Source organism: Lampetra planeri, chromosome 74 (genome assembly GCF_965212315.1).
Source record: "Lampetra planeri chromosome 74, kcLamPlan1.2.h2, whole genome shotgun sequence".
NCBI lineage: Eukaryota > Metazoa > Chordata > Hyperoartia > Petromyzontiformes > Petromyzontidae > Lampetra > Lampetra planeri.
The window spans coordinates 4533891-4549824 of record NC_136179.1 but is presented as its reverse complement, the minus strand read 5'-3'; the positions used below and the strand labels follow the sequence as shown (position 1 = coordinate 4549824).

At 49.9% G+C, this 15934-nt stretch overlaps 1 protein-coding gene across 1 annotated transcript in view; it reads left to right on the top strand.

The window, feature by feature from the left end:
• Positions 1-1059: 1059 nt before the first annotated feature.
• Positions 1060-15934, top strand: part of LOC144737863 (uncharacterized) — a 40000-nt gene continuing 25125 nt past the window's right edge. Inside the window, exons 1-2 of the mRNA XM_078620741.1 lie at positions 1060-1642; positions 13566-13677. Of these exons, the coding sequence (XP_078476867.1) occupies positions 13600-13677 (78 nt within the window). The 5' untranslated portion in view covers positions 1060-1642; positions 13566-13599. The remainder of the gene's footprint in view (positions 1643-13565; positions 13678-15934) is intronic.

The following is a 15934-nucleotide window of genomic DNA, read 5'->3' as shown; positions in this document are numbered from 1 at the left end:
GTGAGTGAGTGTGTGTATGAATGTATGTGTATGGATGTGAGTATGTGAGTGTGTGTATGTATGTATGTGTGTGAGTGTGTGTGTATGTATGAATGTGCGTGTATGTATGTATGTGAGTGTGTGTATGTATGTGTGTGAGTGTGTGTATGTATGTGAGTGTGTATGTATGTGTGTGAGTGTGTGTATGTGTATGAATGTGAGTATGTGAGTGTATGTGTGTGAGTGTGTGTGTATGTATGAATGTGCGTGTATGTATGTATGTGAGTGTGTGTATGTATGTGTGTGAGTGTGTGTATGTATGTGAGTGTGTATGTATGTGTGTGAGTGTGTGTATGTGTATGAATGTGAGTATGTGAGTGTATGTGTGTGAGTGTGTGTGTATGTATGAATGTGCGTGTATGTATGTATGTGAGTGTGTGTATGTATGTGTGTGAGTGTGTGTATGCATGTGAGTGTGTATGTATGTGTGTGAGTGTGTGTATGTGTATGAATGTGAGTATGTGAGTGTATGTGTGTGAGTGTGTGTGTATGTATGAATGTGCGTGTATGTATGTATGTGAGTGTGTGTATGTATGTGTGTGAGTGTGTGTGTATGTATGTATGTGAGTGTGTGTATGTATGTGTGTGAGTGTGTGTGTTTTATTTGTGTTATCCGTCCACCCCCATCTCCCACCCACCCACTCACCCCTCCCTCACAGCTCCTGATAGAGACCCATTCGCTTTCAAGACCACGCAAACTTCCTCCGCTAACATCACCACCACCATCACCACTAACATCACCATCACTAAAATAGCCACCACTAACCTCACCACCATCACCACCACCATCACTAACATCACCATCGCTAACATCACCATCGCTAACCTCACCATCGCTAACATCAACATCACCACCATCACTAACATCACCACCATCACTAAAATAACCACCACTAACCTCACCACCATTACTAACATCACCACCACCACTAACATCACCACCATCACCACCACTATCATCACCACCATCACCAACATCACCATCACTAACATCACCACCATTACTAACATCACCACCACCACTAACATCACCACCATCACCACCACTATCATCACCACCATCACCAACATCACCATCACTAACATCACCACCACCACCACCACCAACATAATCAACACTGCCATCAACATCACCACCATCACTAACATCACCATCACTAACATCACCACCACCAACATAATCAACACTGCCATCAACATCACCACCATCACTAAGATCACCAACACTAACATCACCACCACTAACATCACCACCATCAACATCACCACCACCACTAACATCAGCACCATCAAAAACCTCACCACCATCAACATCAGCACCATCGCTAACGACGATCACCACAACCACCACCACTACTGCCGTCATCACCACCACCATCACCACCTTCACCACCACCACCACCATCATCATCACTGCATCACTACTACCATCAGCACCATCACTACATCACTACCATCAACAGCAATGCTCTCATCATCATCATCATCACGATCATCACTTGCACAACCATCATCACCAATGAACAACATCCACATCATTCGCCAAGCGACGTCTTAAAAGCAAACAGATCGAACGGCGAAGAGTGAAGGAGACGAGATAATTGTAAGTGTGTGTGTGTGTGTCTGTGTCTGTGTGTGTGTGTGTCTGTGTGTGTGTGTGTGTGTCTGTGTGTGTGTGTGTGTGTCTGTGTGTGTGTGTGTGTGTCTGTGTGTGTGTGTGTGTGTCTGTGTGTGTGTGTGTGTCTGTGTGTGTGTGTGTGTGTCTGTGTGTGTGTCTGTGTGTGTGTCTGTGTGTGTGTCTGTGTGTGTGTGTGTGTCTGTGTGTGTGTGTGTGTCTGTGTGTCTGTGTGTGTGTCTGTGTGTGTGTGTCTGTGTGTGTGTCTGTGTGTGCGTGTGTGTCTGTGTGTGTGTCTGTGTGTGTGTGTGTCTGTGTGTGTGTCTGTGTGTGTGTGTGTCTGTGTGTGTGTGTGTGCGTGTGTCTGGGTGTGTCTGGGTGTGTCTGTGTGTGTGTATCTGTGTGTGTCTGTGTGTGTCTGTGTGTGTGTCTGTGTGTGTGTGTCTGTGTGTGTGTCTGTGTGTCTATGTGTGTGTCTGTGTGTGTCTGTGTGTGTGTCTGTGTGTGTGTGTCTGTGTGTGTGTCTGTGTGTGTGTCTGTGTGTGTGTGTCTGTGTGTGTGTCTCTGTGTGTGTCTCTGTGTGTGTCTGTGTGTGTGTCTGTGTGCGTGTGTCTGGGTGTGTCTGGGTGTGTCTGTGTGTGTGTATCTGTGTGTGTCTGTGTGTGTCTGTGTGTGTCTGTGTGTGTGTGTGTCTGTGTGTGTCTGTGTGTGTGTGTGCCTGTGTGTGTGTGTCTGTGTCTGTGTGTGTGTGTGTGTCTGTGTTTGTGTGTGTGTCTGTGTGTGTGTGTCTGTGTGTGTGTGTCTGTGTGTCTGTGTGTGTGTGTCTGTGTGTCTGTGTCTGTGTGTGTGTGTGTCTGTCTGTGTCTGTGTGTCTGTGTGTGTGTGTGTCTGTGTGTCTGTGTGTCTGTGTGTCTGTGTGTGTGTATGTGTCTGTCTGTGCATGTGTCTGTGTGTGTGTCTGTGTATGTGTGTGTGTGTCTGTGTGTGTGTGTGTCTGTGTGTGTGGGTTCGTCTGTGTGTCTCTGTGAGTACGTGTCTGTGTGTCTCTGTGGGTGTACCTGTGTGGCTGTGTCTGTGTCTAGGTCGACTCAGCCTCAAACGACTACCTGGCGCAGTGTATAGACACCACCACTAGGGGAGACAAAGGCGGTCGGGCGTGGTGGTGCTGGCAACCCACCCCCTCTGTGTTTGCCACAGTGCCGGTAGCCTTCAGAGGTGCTGCGGCTACTCGCTAGCAGCAACTTGCCCCAAAAGTTTGTTAAGGCTACACGGGGGATCTTTGGCCTTTTGTGTGTCTGTGTGTGTGTCTGTGTGTGTCTGTGTGTGTCTGTGTGTGTCTGTGTGTCTGTGTCTGTGTGTGTCTGTGTGTGTGTGTGTGTCTGTGTGTGTGTGTGTGTCTGTGTGTGTCTGTGTGTGTCTGTGTGTGTCTGTGTGTGTCTGTGTGTGTCTGTGTGTGGCTGTGTATCTGTGTGTGTGTCTTTATGTGTCTGGGGAGCGGTAGTGCAGCGGTTAGCGCTATGAACCCGGTGACACGGGTTCGATTCCCGCTCACGGCCAACGCCAGTGACGATTATCTGAACCGGTCCCGGGCCTCCCCTAGGTCGACTCAGCCTCAAATGAGTACCTGGTGTGGTGTGTAAACATTAACATTAGGGAGACAAAGGCGGTCGGGCGTGGTGCTGGCCACTCACCACCTCGTGTACCGTTCCGACCTTCATAGGTGCTCGCTAACAGCACTTGCCCCTACAGTGTGTTAAGGCTACACGGGGGATCTTTATCTTTGTATGTTGGTTTTGATGTTAAAAAAAAACGTCATGGGACAAAGTGGGGTGTCTTTGTGAGTCTCCGTGGGTGTCTATGTGTCTCTGTGAGTCTCTGTGGGTGTCTCAGAGTCTGTGTGAGTCTCTGTGGGTGTCTATGTGTCTCTGTGAGTCTCTGTGGGTGTCTATGTGTCTCTGTGAGTCTCTGTGGGTGTCTCAGAGTCTTTGTGAGTCTCTGTGGGTGTCTATGTGTCTTTGTGAGTCTCTGTGGGTGTCTATGTGTCTCTGTGAGTCTTTGTGGGTGTCTCAGAGTCTTTGTGAGTCTCTGTGGGTGTCTATGTGTCTCTGTGAGTCTCCATGGGTGTCTATGAGTCTCTGTGAGTCTCTGTGGGTGTCTATGAGTCTCTGTGAGTCTCTGTGGGTGTCTCAGAGTCTTTGTGAGTCTCTGTGGGTGTCTATGTGTCTCTGTGAGTCTCCATGGGTGTCTATGTGTCTCTGTGAGTCTCCATGGGTGTCTATGAGTCTCTGTGAGTCTCTGTGGGTGTCTATGAGTCTCTGTGAGTCTCTGTGGGTGTCTATGAGTCTCTGTGAGTCTCTGTGAGTCTCTGTGGGTGTCTCTGAGTCTCTGTGAGTCTCTGTGGGTGTCTATGAGTCTCTGTGAGTCTCTGTGGGTGTCTCAGAGTCTTTGTGAGTCTCTGTGGGTGTCTATGAGTCTCTGTGAATCTCTGTGGGTGTCTCAGAGTCTCTGTGAGTCTCTGTGGGTGTCTATGAGTCTCTGTGAGTCTCTATGGGTGTCTCAGAGTCTTTGTGAGTCTCCTTGGGTGTCTATGAGTCTCTGTGAGTCTCTGTGGGTGTCTATGAGTCTCTGTGAGTCTTTGTGGGTGTCTATGAGTCTCTGTGGGTCTCTATGGGTGTCTATGAGTCTCTGTGAGTCTCCATGGGTGTCTCAGAGTCTCTGTGAGTCTCTGTGGGTGTCTATGTGTCTATGAGTCTCTGTGGGTGTCTATGAGTCTCTGTGAGTCTGTGTGGGTGTCTCAGAGTCTTTGTGAGTCTCTGTGGGTGTCTATGAGTCTCTGTGAGTCTCTGTGGGTGTCTCAGAGTCTTTGTGAGTCTCTGTGGGTGTCTATGAGTCTCTGTGAGTCTCTGTGGGTGCCTATGTGTCTCTGTGAGTCTCTGTGGGTGTCTATGAGTCTCTGTGAGTCTCTGTGGGTGTCTGAGTCTCTGTGAGTCTCTGTGGGTGTCTATGTGTCTCTGTGAGTCTCTGTGGGTGTCTATGAGTCTCTGTGAGTCTCTGTGGGTGTCTATGTGTCTCTGCGAGTCTCTGTGGGTGTCTCAGAGTCTTTGTGAGTCTCTGTGGGTGTCTATGAGTCTCTGTGAGTCTCTGTGGGTGTCTATGTGTCTCTGTGAGTCTCTGTGGGTGTCTATGAGTCTCTGTGAGTCTCTGTGGGTGTCTCAGAGTCTTTGTGAGTCTCTGTGGGTGTCTATGAGTCTCTGTGAGTCTCTGTGGGTGTCTATGTGTCTCTGTGAGTCTCCATGGGTGTCTATGAGTCTCTGTGAGTCTCTGTGGGTGTCTCAGAGTCTTTGTGAGTCTCTGTGGGTGTCTATGAGTCTCTGTGAGTCTCTGTGGGTGTCTATGAGTCTCTGTGAGTCTCTGTGGGTGTATATGAGTCTCTGTGAGTCTCTGTGGGTGTCTATGAGTCTCTGTGAGTCTCTGTGGGTGTCTCAGAGTCTTTGTGAGTCTCTGTGGGTGTCTATGAGTCTCTGTGAGTCTCTGTGGGTGTCTATGTGTCTCTGTGAGTCTCCATGGGTGTCTATGTGTCTCTGTGAGTCTCTGTGGGTGTCTATGTGTCTCTGTGAGTCTCCATGGGTGTCTATGTGTCTCTGTGAGTCTCTGTGGGTGTCTACGACTCTCTATATATGTGTATTTTGGGTCTCTGAGTCTCTATGGGTGTCTCTGAGTCTCTCTGAGTCTCCATGTGTGTCTATGAGTCTCTGTGAGTCTCTGTGGGTCTCGACTAGTCTATATGGGTATCTATGGGTCTCTGAGTCTCTATGGGTGTCTATGAGTCTCTGTGGGTCTCTGAGTATCTATGGGTGTCTATGGTTCTATGAGTCTGTATGGGTGTCTATGAGTCTCTGGGTCTCTCTGAGTCTGTATGGGTGTCTATGGGTTCTATGAGTTAGATTGGGTGTCTATGAGTCTCTTGGTCTCTCTGAGTCTCTATGGGTATCTATGAGTCTATGGGGTATCTGAGTCTGTATGGGTGTCTATGAGTCTCTGAGTCTCTCTGAGTCTGTATGGGTGTCTATGAGTCTCTGGGTTTCTATGGGTGTCTATGGGTTCTATGGGGTATCTGAGTCTGTATGGGTGTCTATGAGTCTCTGTGAGTCTCTGAGTTTCTATGGGTGTCTATGGGTTCTCTGAGTCTATACGGGTGTCTATGAGTCTCTGAGTCTCTAAGGGTGTCTATGAGGAGTTTCTGTGAATCTCTGTGGGTAGCTAGGATTGTTTCTGAGTGCCTGTGAGTGTCTGTGGGTATCTGAGTCTCTGTTTATGTTTGACTAGGGAAGGCCCACTGCTGAGCTATGTAACTGTTTCATAAGTGGCCTGGCTTTCACAGATGAATTGGCGTATCGTGTATACATTTATAGCAGCCAAATACGACAAAATGCATTGATATACACAGAGACCCATCGAGACCCACACTCATAGAGATACATAGAGACCCACAGAGACCCATAGAGACTCAAAGAGCCCCACAGAGACCCATAGAGACCCACACTCATAGAGATACGAAGAGATACATAGAGACCCATAGAGACCCATAGTGATACATGGAGACACGTAGATTTACACAGAGGCCCGTAGACACCCATAATACTCTAAATCCAGGCGACCACGGGGAGATAGAGAGAAAGACGCAGCCTCAAAATATACAACAGGCATCTTCAGAGATGGGATTGAACCCAAGGCCTCCTGTATACCAAACGAAGGAGTTACAATCTCACCACCGAGTCTATGGGCAGTGCTGAGTCTATGGTGCAGTGTTGAGTCTATGGTGCAGTGTTGAGTCTATGGTGCAGTGTTGAGTCTGTAGGCAGTGTTGAGTCTATGGTGCAGTGTTGAGTCTATGGTGCAGTGTTGAGTCTATGGTGCAGTGTTGAGTCTATGGTGCAGTGTTGATTCTATGGTGCAGTGTTGAGTCTATGGTGCCGGGTTGAGTCTATGGTGCAGTGGTGAGTCTATGGTGCAGTGTTGAGTCTATGGTGCAGTGTTGAGTCTATGGTGCAGTGTTGAGTCTATGGTGCAGTGTTGAGTCTATGGTGCAGTGTTGAGTCTATGGTGCAGTGTTGAGTCTATGGTGCAGTGTTGAGTCTATGGTGCAGTGTTGAGTCTATGGTGCAGTGTTGAGTCTATGGTGCAGTGCTGAGTCTATGGTGCAGTGTTGAGTCTATGGTGCAGTGCTGAGTCTATGGTGCAGTGTTCAGTCTATGTTGCAGTGTTGAGTCTATGGTGCAGTGTTGAGTCTATGGTGCAGTGTTGAGTCTATGGTGCAGTGTTGAGTCTATGGTGCAGTGTTGAGTCTATGGTGCAGTGTTGAGTCTATGGTGCAGTGTTGAGTCTATGGTGCAGTGTTGAGTCTATGGTGCAGTGTTGAGTCTATGGTGCAGTGCTGAGTCTATGGTGCAGTGTTGAGTCTATGGTGCAGTGTTGAGTCTATGGTGCAGTGTTGAGTCTATGTTGCAGTGTTGAGTCTATGTTGCAGTGTTGAGTCTATGGTGCAGTGTTGAGTCTATGTTGCAGTGTTGAGTCTATGGTGCAGTGTTGAGTCTATGGTGCAGTGTTGAGTCTATGGTGCAGTGTTGAGTCTATGGTGCAGTGTTGAGTCTATGTTGCAGTGTTGAGTCTACGGTGCAGTGTTGAGTCTATGGTGCAGTGTTGAGTCTATGTTGCAGTGTTGAGTCTACGGTGCAGTGTTGAGTCTATGGTGCAGTGTTGAGTCTATGTTGCAGTGTTGAGTCTACGGTGCAGTGTTGAGTCTATGGTGCAGTGTTGAGTCTACGGTGCAGTGTTGAGTCTATGGTGCAGTGCTGAGTCTATGGTGCAGTGTTGAGTCTATGGTGCAGTGCTGAGTCTATGGTGCAGTGTTGAGTCTATGGTGCAGTGTTGAGTCTATGGTGCAGTGTTGAGTCTATGTTGCAGTGTTGAGTCTACGGTGCAGTGTTGAGTCTATGGTGCAGTGCTGAGTCTATGGTGCAGTGTTGAGTCTATGGTGCAGTGTTGAGTCTATGGTGCAGTGTTGAGTCTATGGTGCAGTGTTGAGTCTATGGTGCAGTGTTGAGTCTGTAGGCAGTGTTGAGTCTATGGTGCAGTGTTGAGTCTATGGTGCAGTGTTGAGTCTGTAGGCAGTGTTGAGTCTATGGGCAGTGCTGAGTCTATGGTGCAGTGTTGAGTCTATGGTGCAGTGTTGAGTCTATTGTGCCGTGTTTAGTCTATGGTGCAGTGTTGAGTCTATGAGCAGTGTTGAGTCTATGTTGCAGTGTTGAGTCTATGTTGCAGTGTTGAGTCTATGGGCAGTGTTGAGTCTATGGTGCAGTGCTGAGTCTATGGTGCAGTGTTGAGTCTATGGTGCAGTGTTGAGTCTATGTTGCAGTGTTGAGTCTATGTTGCAGTGTTGAGTCTATGGTGCAGTGTTGAGTCTATGGTGCAGTGTTGAGTCTATGGTGCAGTGTTGAGTCTATGGTGCAGTATTGAGTCTATGTTGCAGTGTTGAGTCTATGGTGCAGTGTTGAGTCTATGTTGCAGTGTTGAGTCTATGGTGCAGTGTTGAGTCTATGGTGCAGTGTTGAGTCTATGGTGCAGTGTTGAGTCTATGTTGCAGTGTTGAGTCTATGGTGCAGTGTTGAGTCTATGGTGCAGTGCTGAGTCTATGGTGCAGTGTTGAGTCTATGTTGCAGTGTTGAGTCTATGGTGCAGTGTTGAGTCTATGGTGCCGTGTTTAGTCTATGGTGCAGTGTTGAGTCTATGGTGCAGTGTTGAGTCTATGGTGCAGTGTTGAGTCTATGGTGCAGTGTTGAGTCTATGGTGCAGTGTTGAGTCTATGGTACACTGTTGAGTCTATGGTGCAGTGTTGAGTCTATGATGCAGTGTTGAGTCTATGGTGCAGTGTTGAGTCTATGTTGCAGTGCTGAGTCTATGGTGCAGTGTTGAGTCTATGGTGCAGTGTTGAGTGTATGGTCCAGTGTTGAGTCTATGGTGCAGTGTTGAGTCTATGGTGCAGTGTTGAGTCTATGGTGCAGTGTTGAGTCTATGTTGCAGTGTTGAGTCTATGTTGCAGTGCTGAGTCTATGGTGCAGTGTTGAGTCTATGGTGCAGTGTTGAGTCTATGTTGCAGTGCTGAGTCTATGGTGCAGTGTTGAGTCTATGGGGCGGTGTTGAGTCTATGTTGCAGTGTTGAGTCTATGTTGCAGTGCTGAGTCTATGGTGCAGTGTTGAGTGTATGGTCCAGTGTTGAGTCTATGGTGCAGTGCTGAGTCTATGGTGCAGTGTTGAGTCTATGGTGCAGTGTTGAGTCTATGGTGCAATGTTGAGTCTATGGTGCAGTGTTGAGTCTATGTTGCAGTGTTGAGTCTATGGTGCAGTGTTGAGTCTATGTTGCAGTGTTAAGTCTATGGTGCAGTGTTGAGTCTATGGTGCAGTGTTGAGTCTATGGTGCAGTGTTGAGTCTATGTTGCAGTGTTGAGTCTATGGGGCAGTGTTGAGTCTATGGTGCAGTGTTGAGTCTATGGGGCGGTGTTGAGTCTATGGTGCAGTGTTGAGTCTATGGTGCAGTGTTGAGTCTATGGTGCAGTGTTGAGTCTATGTTGCAGTGTTGAGTCTATGGTGCAGTGTTGAGTCTATGTTGCAGTGTTGAGTCTATGGGGCAGTGTTGAGTCTATGGTGCAGTGTTGAGTCTATGGTGCAGTGTTGAGTCTATGGTGCAGTGTTGAGTCTATGGTGCAGTGTTGAGTCTATGGTACACTGTTGAGTCTATGTTGCAGTGTTGAGTCTATGGTGCATTTTTGAGTCTATGGTGCAGTGTTGAGTCTATGGTGCAGTGTTGAGTCTATGTTGCAGTGTTGAGTCTATGGTGCAGTGTTGAGTCTATGGTACACTGTTGAGTCTATGGTGCAGTGTTGAGTCTATGGTGCAGTGTTGAGTCTATGGGGCAGTGTTGAGTCTATGGTGCAGTGTTGAGTCTATGGTGCAGTGTTGAGTCTATGGTGCAGTGTTGAGTCTACGGTGCAGTGCTGAGTCTATGGTGCAGTGTTGAGTCTATGGTGCAGTGTTGAGTCTATGGTGCAGTGTTGAGTCTATGGTGCAGTGTTGAGTCTATGGTGCAGTGTTGAGTCTATGGTGCAGTGTTGAGTCTATGGTGCAGTGTTGAGTCTATGGTGCAGTGTTGAGTCTATGGTGCAGTGTTGAGTCTATGGTGCAGTGCTGAGTCTATGGTGCAGTGTTGAGTCTATGGTGCAGTGTTGAGTCTATGGTGCAGTGTTGAGTCTATGTTGCAGTGTTGAGTCTATGTTGCAGTGTTGAGTCTATGGTGCAGTGTTGAGTCTATGTTGCAGTGTTGAGTCTATGGTGCAGTGTTGAGTCTATGGTGCAGTGTTGAGTCTATGGTGCAGTGTTGAGTCTATGTTGCAGTGTTGAGTCTATGGGGCAGTGTTGAGTCTATGGTGCAGTGTTGAGTCTATGGTGCAGTGTTGAGTCTATGGTGCAGTGTTGAGTCTATGGTGCAGTGTTGAGTCTATGGTACACTGTTGAGTCTATGTTGCAGTGTTGAGTCTATGGTGCATTTTTGAGTCTATGGTGCAGTGTTGAGTCTATGGTGCAGTGTTGAGTCTATGTTGCAGTGTTGAGTCTATGGTGCAGTGTTGAGTCTATGGTACACTGTTGAGTCTATGGTGCAGTGTTGAGTCTATGGTGCAGTGTTGAGTCTATGGGGCAGTGTTGAGTCTATGGTGCAGTGTTGAGTCTATGGTGCAGTGTTGAGTCTATGGTGCAGTGTTGAGTCTACGGTGCAGTGCTGAGTCTATGGTGCAGTGTTGAGTCTATGGTGCAGTGTTGAGTCTATGGTGCAGTGTTGAGTCTATGGTGCAGTGTTGAGTCTATGGTGCAGTGTTGAGTCTATGGTGCAGTGTTGAGTCTATGGTGCAGTGTTGAGTCTATGGTGCAGTGTTGAGTCTATGGTGCAGTGTTGAGTCTATGGTGCAGTGCTGAGTCTATGGTGCAGTGTTGAGTCTATGGTGCAGTGTTGAGTCTATGGTGCAGTGTTGAGTCTATGTTGCAGTGTTGAGTCTATGTTGCAGTGTTGAGTCTATGGTGCAGTGTTGAGTCTATGTTGCAGTGTTGAGTCTATGGTGCAGTGTTGAGTCTATGGTGCAGTGTTGAGTCTATGGTGCAGTGTTGAGTCTATGGTGCAGTGTTGAGTCTATGTTGCAGTGTTGAGTCTACGGTGCAGTGTTGAGTCTATGGTGCAGTGTTGAGTCTATGTTGCAGTGTTGAGTCTACGGTGCAGTGTTGAGTCTATGGTGCAGTGTTGAGTCTATGTTGCAGTGTTGAGTCTACGGTGCAGTGTTGAGTCTATGGTGCAGTGTTGAGTCTACGGTGCAGTGTTGAGTCTATGGTGCAGTGCTGAGTCTATGGTGCAGTGTTGAGTCTATGGTGCAGTGCTGAGTCTATGGTGCAGTGTTGAGTCTATGGTGCAGTGTTGAGTCTATGGTGCAGTGTTGAGTCTATGTTGCAGTGTTGAGTCTACGGTGCAGTGTTGAGTCTATGGTGCAGTGCTGAGTCTATGGTGCAGTGTTGAGTCTATGGTGCAGTGTTGAGTCTATGGTGCAGTGTTGAGTCTATGGTGCAGTGTTGAGTCTATGGTGCAGTGTTGAGTCTGTAGGCAGTGTTGAGTCTATGGTGCAGTGTTGAGTCTATGGTGCAGTGTTGAGTCTGTAGGCAGTGTTGAGTCTATGGGCAGTGCTGAGTCTATGGTGCAGTGTTGAGTCTATGGTGCAGTGTTGAGTCTATTGTGCCGTGTTTAGTCTATGGTGCAGTGTTGAGTCTATGAGCAGTGTTGAGTCTATGTTGCAGTGTTGAGTCTATGTTGCAGTGTTGAGTCTATGGGCAGTGTTGAGTCTATGGTGCAGTGCTGAGTCTATGGTGCAGTGTTGAGTCTATGGTGCAGTGTTGAGTCTATGTTGCAGTGTTGAGTCTATGTTGCAGTGTTGAGTCTATGGTGCAGTGTTGAGTCTATGGTGCAGTGTTGAGTCTATGGTGCAGTGTTGAGTCTATGGTGCAGTATTGAGTCTATGTTGCAGTGTTGAGTCTATGGTGCAGTGTTGAGTCTATGTTGCAGTGTTGAGTCTATGGTGCAGTGTTGAGTCTATGGTGCAGTGTTGAGTCTATGGTGCAGTGTTGAGTCTATGTTGCAGTGTTGAGTCTATGGTGCAGTGTTGAGTCTATGGTGCAGTGCTGAGTCTATGGTGCAGTGTTGAGTCTATGTTGCAGTGTTGAGTCTATGGTGCAGTGTTGAGTCTATGGTGCCGTGTTTAGTCTATGGTGCAGTGTTGAGTCTATGGTGCAGTGTTGAGTCTATGGTGCAGTGTTGAGTCTATGGTGCAGTGTTGAGTCTATGGTGCAGTGTTGAGTCTATGGTACACTGTTGAGTCTATGGTGCAGTGTTGAGTCTATGATGCAGTGTTGAGTCTATGGTGCAGTGTTGAGTCTATGTTGCAGTGCTGAGTCTATGGTGCAGTGTTGAGTCTATGGTGCAGTGTTGAGTGTATGGTCCAGTGTTGAGTCTATGGTGCAGTGTTGAGTCTATGGTGCAGTGTTGAGTCTATGGTGCAGTGTTGAGTCTATGTTGCAGTGTTGAGTCTATGTTGCAGTGCTGAGTCTATGGTGCAGTGTTGAGTCTATGGTGCAGTGTTGAGTCTATGTTGCAGTGCTGAGTCTATGGTGCAGTGTTGAGTCTATGGGGCGGTGTTGAGTCTATGTTGCAGTGTTGAGTCTATGTTGCAGTGCTGAGTCTATGGTGCAGTGTTGAGTGTATGGTCCAGTGTTGAGTCTATGGTGCAGTGCTGAGTCTATGGTGCAGTGTTGAGTCTATGGTGCAGTGTTGAGTCTATGGTGCAATGTTGAGTCTATGGTGCAGTGTTGAGTCTATGTTGCAGTGTTGAGTCTATGGTGCAGTGTTGAGTCTATGTTGCAGTGTTAAGTCTATGGTGCAGTGTTGAGTCTATGGTGCAGTGTTGAGTCTATGGTGCAGTGTTGAGTCTATGTTGCAGTGTTGAGTCTATGGGGCAGTGTTGAGTCTATGGTGCAGTGTTGAGTCTATGGGGCGGTGTTGAGTCTATGGTGCAGTGTTGAGTCTATGGTGCAGTGTTGAGTCTATGGTGCAGTGTTGAGTCTATGTTGCAGTGTTGAGTCTATGGTGCAGTGTTGAGTCTATGTTGCAGTGTTGAGTCTATGGGGCAGTGTTGAGTCTATGGTGCAGTGTTGAGTCTATGGTGCAGTGTTGAGTCTATGGTGCAGTGTTGAGTCTATGGTGCAGTGTTGAGTCTATGGTACACTGTTGAGTCTATGTTGCAGTGTTGAGTCTATGGTGCATTTTTGAGTCTATGGTGCAGTGTTGAGTCTATGGTGCAGTGTTGAGTCTATGTTGCAGTGTTGAGTCTATGGTGCAGTGTTGAGTCTATGGTACACTGTTGAGTCTATGGTGCAGTGTTGAGTCTATGGTGCAGTGTTGAGTCTATGGGGCAGTGTTGAGTCTATGGTGCAGTGTTGAGTCTATGGTGCAGTGTTGAGTCTATGGTGCAGTGTTGAGTCTATGGTACACTGTTGAGTCTATGGTGCAGTGTTGAGTCTATGGTGCAGTGTTGAGTCTATGGGGCAGTGTTGAGTCTATGTTGGAGTGTTGAGTCTATGTTGCAGTGTTGAGTCTATGGTGCAGTGTTGAGTCTATGGGGCAGTGTTGAGTCTATGGTGCAGTGTTGAGTCTATTGTGCAGTGTTGAGTCTATGGTACACTGCTGAGTCTATGGTGCAGTGTTGAGTCTATGGTGCAGTTTTAAGTCTACGAATGACATCTGCTGACTCGGTTTTTCCTGCCCCAGGCCCAGCCCTATCCATGGCGACTCAGAGGGGAGAATGAAGTCATGTGACCGCTTTGGACGAAGTTCAAAGGGCACCTGCGATCTCACCTCCGATATTCGACCCCTAACCAGGGTAACCCCACAATGACACGAACACTGTGAACCCCACCCACTGACATGGCCATTGTGAACCCCACCCACAGAGACGGCCATTGTGAAACCCACCCACCGACACAGCCATTGTGAGCACCACTGACACGGCCATTGTGAACTCCACTGACACGGCCATTGTGAACCCCACAACGACACGGCCATTGCGAACCCCACACACTGATACGGCCATTGTTAACCCCACCGATACGGCCATTGAGAACCCCACTAACATTGTGAACCCCACCCACTGACACGGCCATTGTGAACCCCACACACTGACACAGCCATTGTGAACCCCACCCACAGAGACGGCCATTATGAACCTCACTGACACGGCCATTGTGAACCTTTGCGACACGGCCATTGTAAACCCAGTCATAACCACCACGCACTCTCCTACCTCTCCCCACTCACCACTCCCCTCCACGCACTCTCCTACCTCTCCCCACTCACCACTCCCCTCCATGCACTCTCCTACCTCTCCCCCCTCACCACTCCACTCCACGCACTCTCCTACCTCTCCCCTCTCACCACTCCCCTCCACGCACTCTCCTACCTCTCCCCACTCACCACTCCCCTCCACGCACTCTCCTACCTTTCCCCCCTCACCACTCCCCTCCACACACTCTCCTACCTCTCCCCCCTCACCACTCCCCTCCACGCACTCTCCTACCTCTCCCCACTCACCACTCCCCTCCACGCACTCTCCTACCTCTCCCCACTCACCACTCTCCTCCACGCACTCTCCTACCTCTCCCCACTCACCACTCCCCTCCACGCACTCTCCTACCTCTCCCCACTCACCACTCTCCTCCACGCACTCTCCTACCTCTCCCCACTCACCACTCCCCTCCACGCACTCTCCTACCTCTCCCCCTCACCACTCCCCTCCACGCACTCTCCTACCTCTCCCCACTCACCACTCCCCTCCACGCACTCTCCTACCTCTCCCCCCTAACCACTCCCCTGCACGCACTCTCCTACCCGCCCCCCTCACCACTCCCCTCCACGCACTCTCCTACCCGCCCCCCTCACCACTCCCCTCCACGCACTCTCCTACCTCTCCCCCCTAACCACTCCCCTGCACGCACTCTCCTACCTCTCCCCACTCACCAATCCCCTCCACGCACTCTCCTACCTCTCCCCCCTCACCACTCCCCTCCACGCACTCTCCTACCTCTCCCCACTCACCACTCCCCTCCACGCACTCTCCTACCTCTCCCCACTCACCACTCCCCTCCACACACTCTCCTACCTCTCCCCCCTCACCACTCCCCTCCACGCACTCTCCTACCCCTCCCCACTCACCACTCCCCTCCACGCACTCTCCTACCTCTCCCCCCTCACCACTCTCCTCCACGCACTTTCCTACCTTCTGCCACTCACCACTCCCCTCCACGCACTCTCCTACCTCTCCACACTCACCACTCCCCTCCACGCACTCTCCTACCTCTCCCCCCTCACCACTCCCCTCCACGCACTCTCCTACCTCTCCCCTCTCACCACTCCCCTCCACGCACTCTCCTACCTCTCCCCCCTCACCACTCCCCTCCACGCACTCTCCTCCCTCTCCCCCCTCACCACTCCCCTCCACGCACTCTCCTACCTCTCCCCACTCACCACTCCCCTCCACGCACTCTCCTACCTCTCCCCTCTCACCACTCCCCTCCACGCACTCTCCTACCCCTCCCCACTCACCACTCCCCTCCACGCACTCTCCTACCTCTCCCCACTCACCACTCCCCTCCACGCACTCTCCTACCTCTCCCCACTCACCACTCCCCTCCACGCACTCTCCTACCTCTCCCCACTCACCACTCCCCTCCACGCACTCTCCGACCTCTCCCCACTCACCACTCCCCTCCACGCACTCTCCTACCTCTCCCCACTCACCACTCCCCTCCACGCACTCTCCTACCTCTCCCCACTCACCACTCCCCTCCACGCACTCTCCTACCTTCCCCCCCTCACCACTCCCCTCCACGCACTCTCCTACCTCTCCCCACTCACCACTCCCCTCCACGCACTCTCCGACCTCTCCCCACTCACCACTCCCCTCTACGCACTCTCCTACCTCTCCCCACTCACCACTCCCCTCCACGCACTCTCCTACATCTCCCCACTCACCAATCCCCTCCACGCACTCTCCTACCTCTCCCCTCTCACCACTCCCCTCCACGCACTCTCCTACCTCTCCCCACTCACCACTCCCCTCCACGCACTCTCCTACCTCTCCC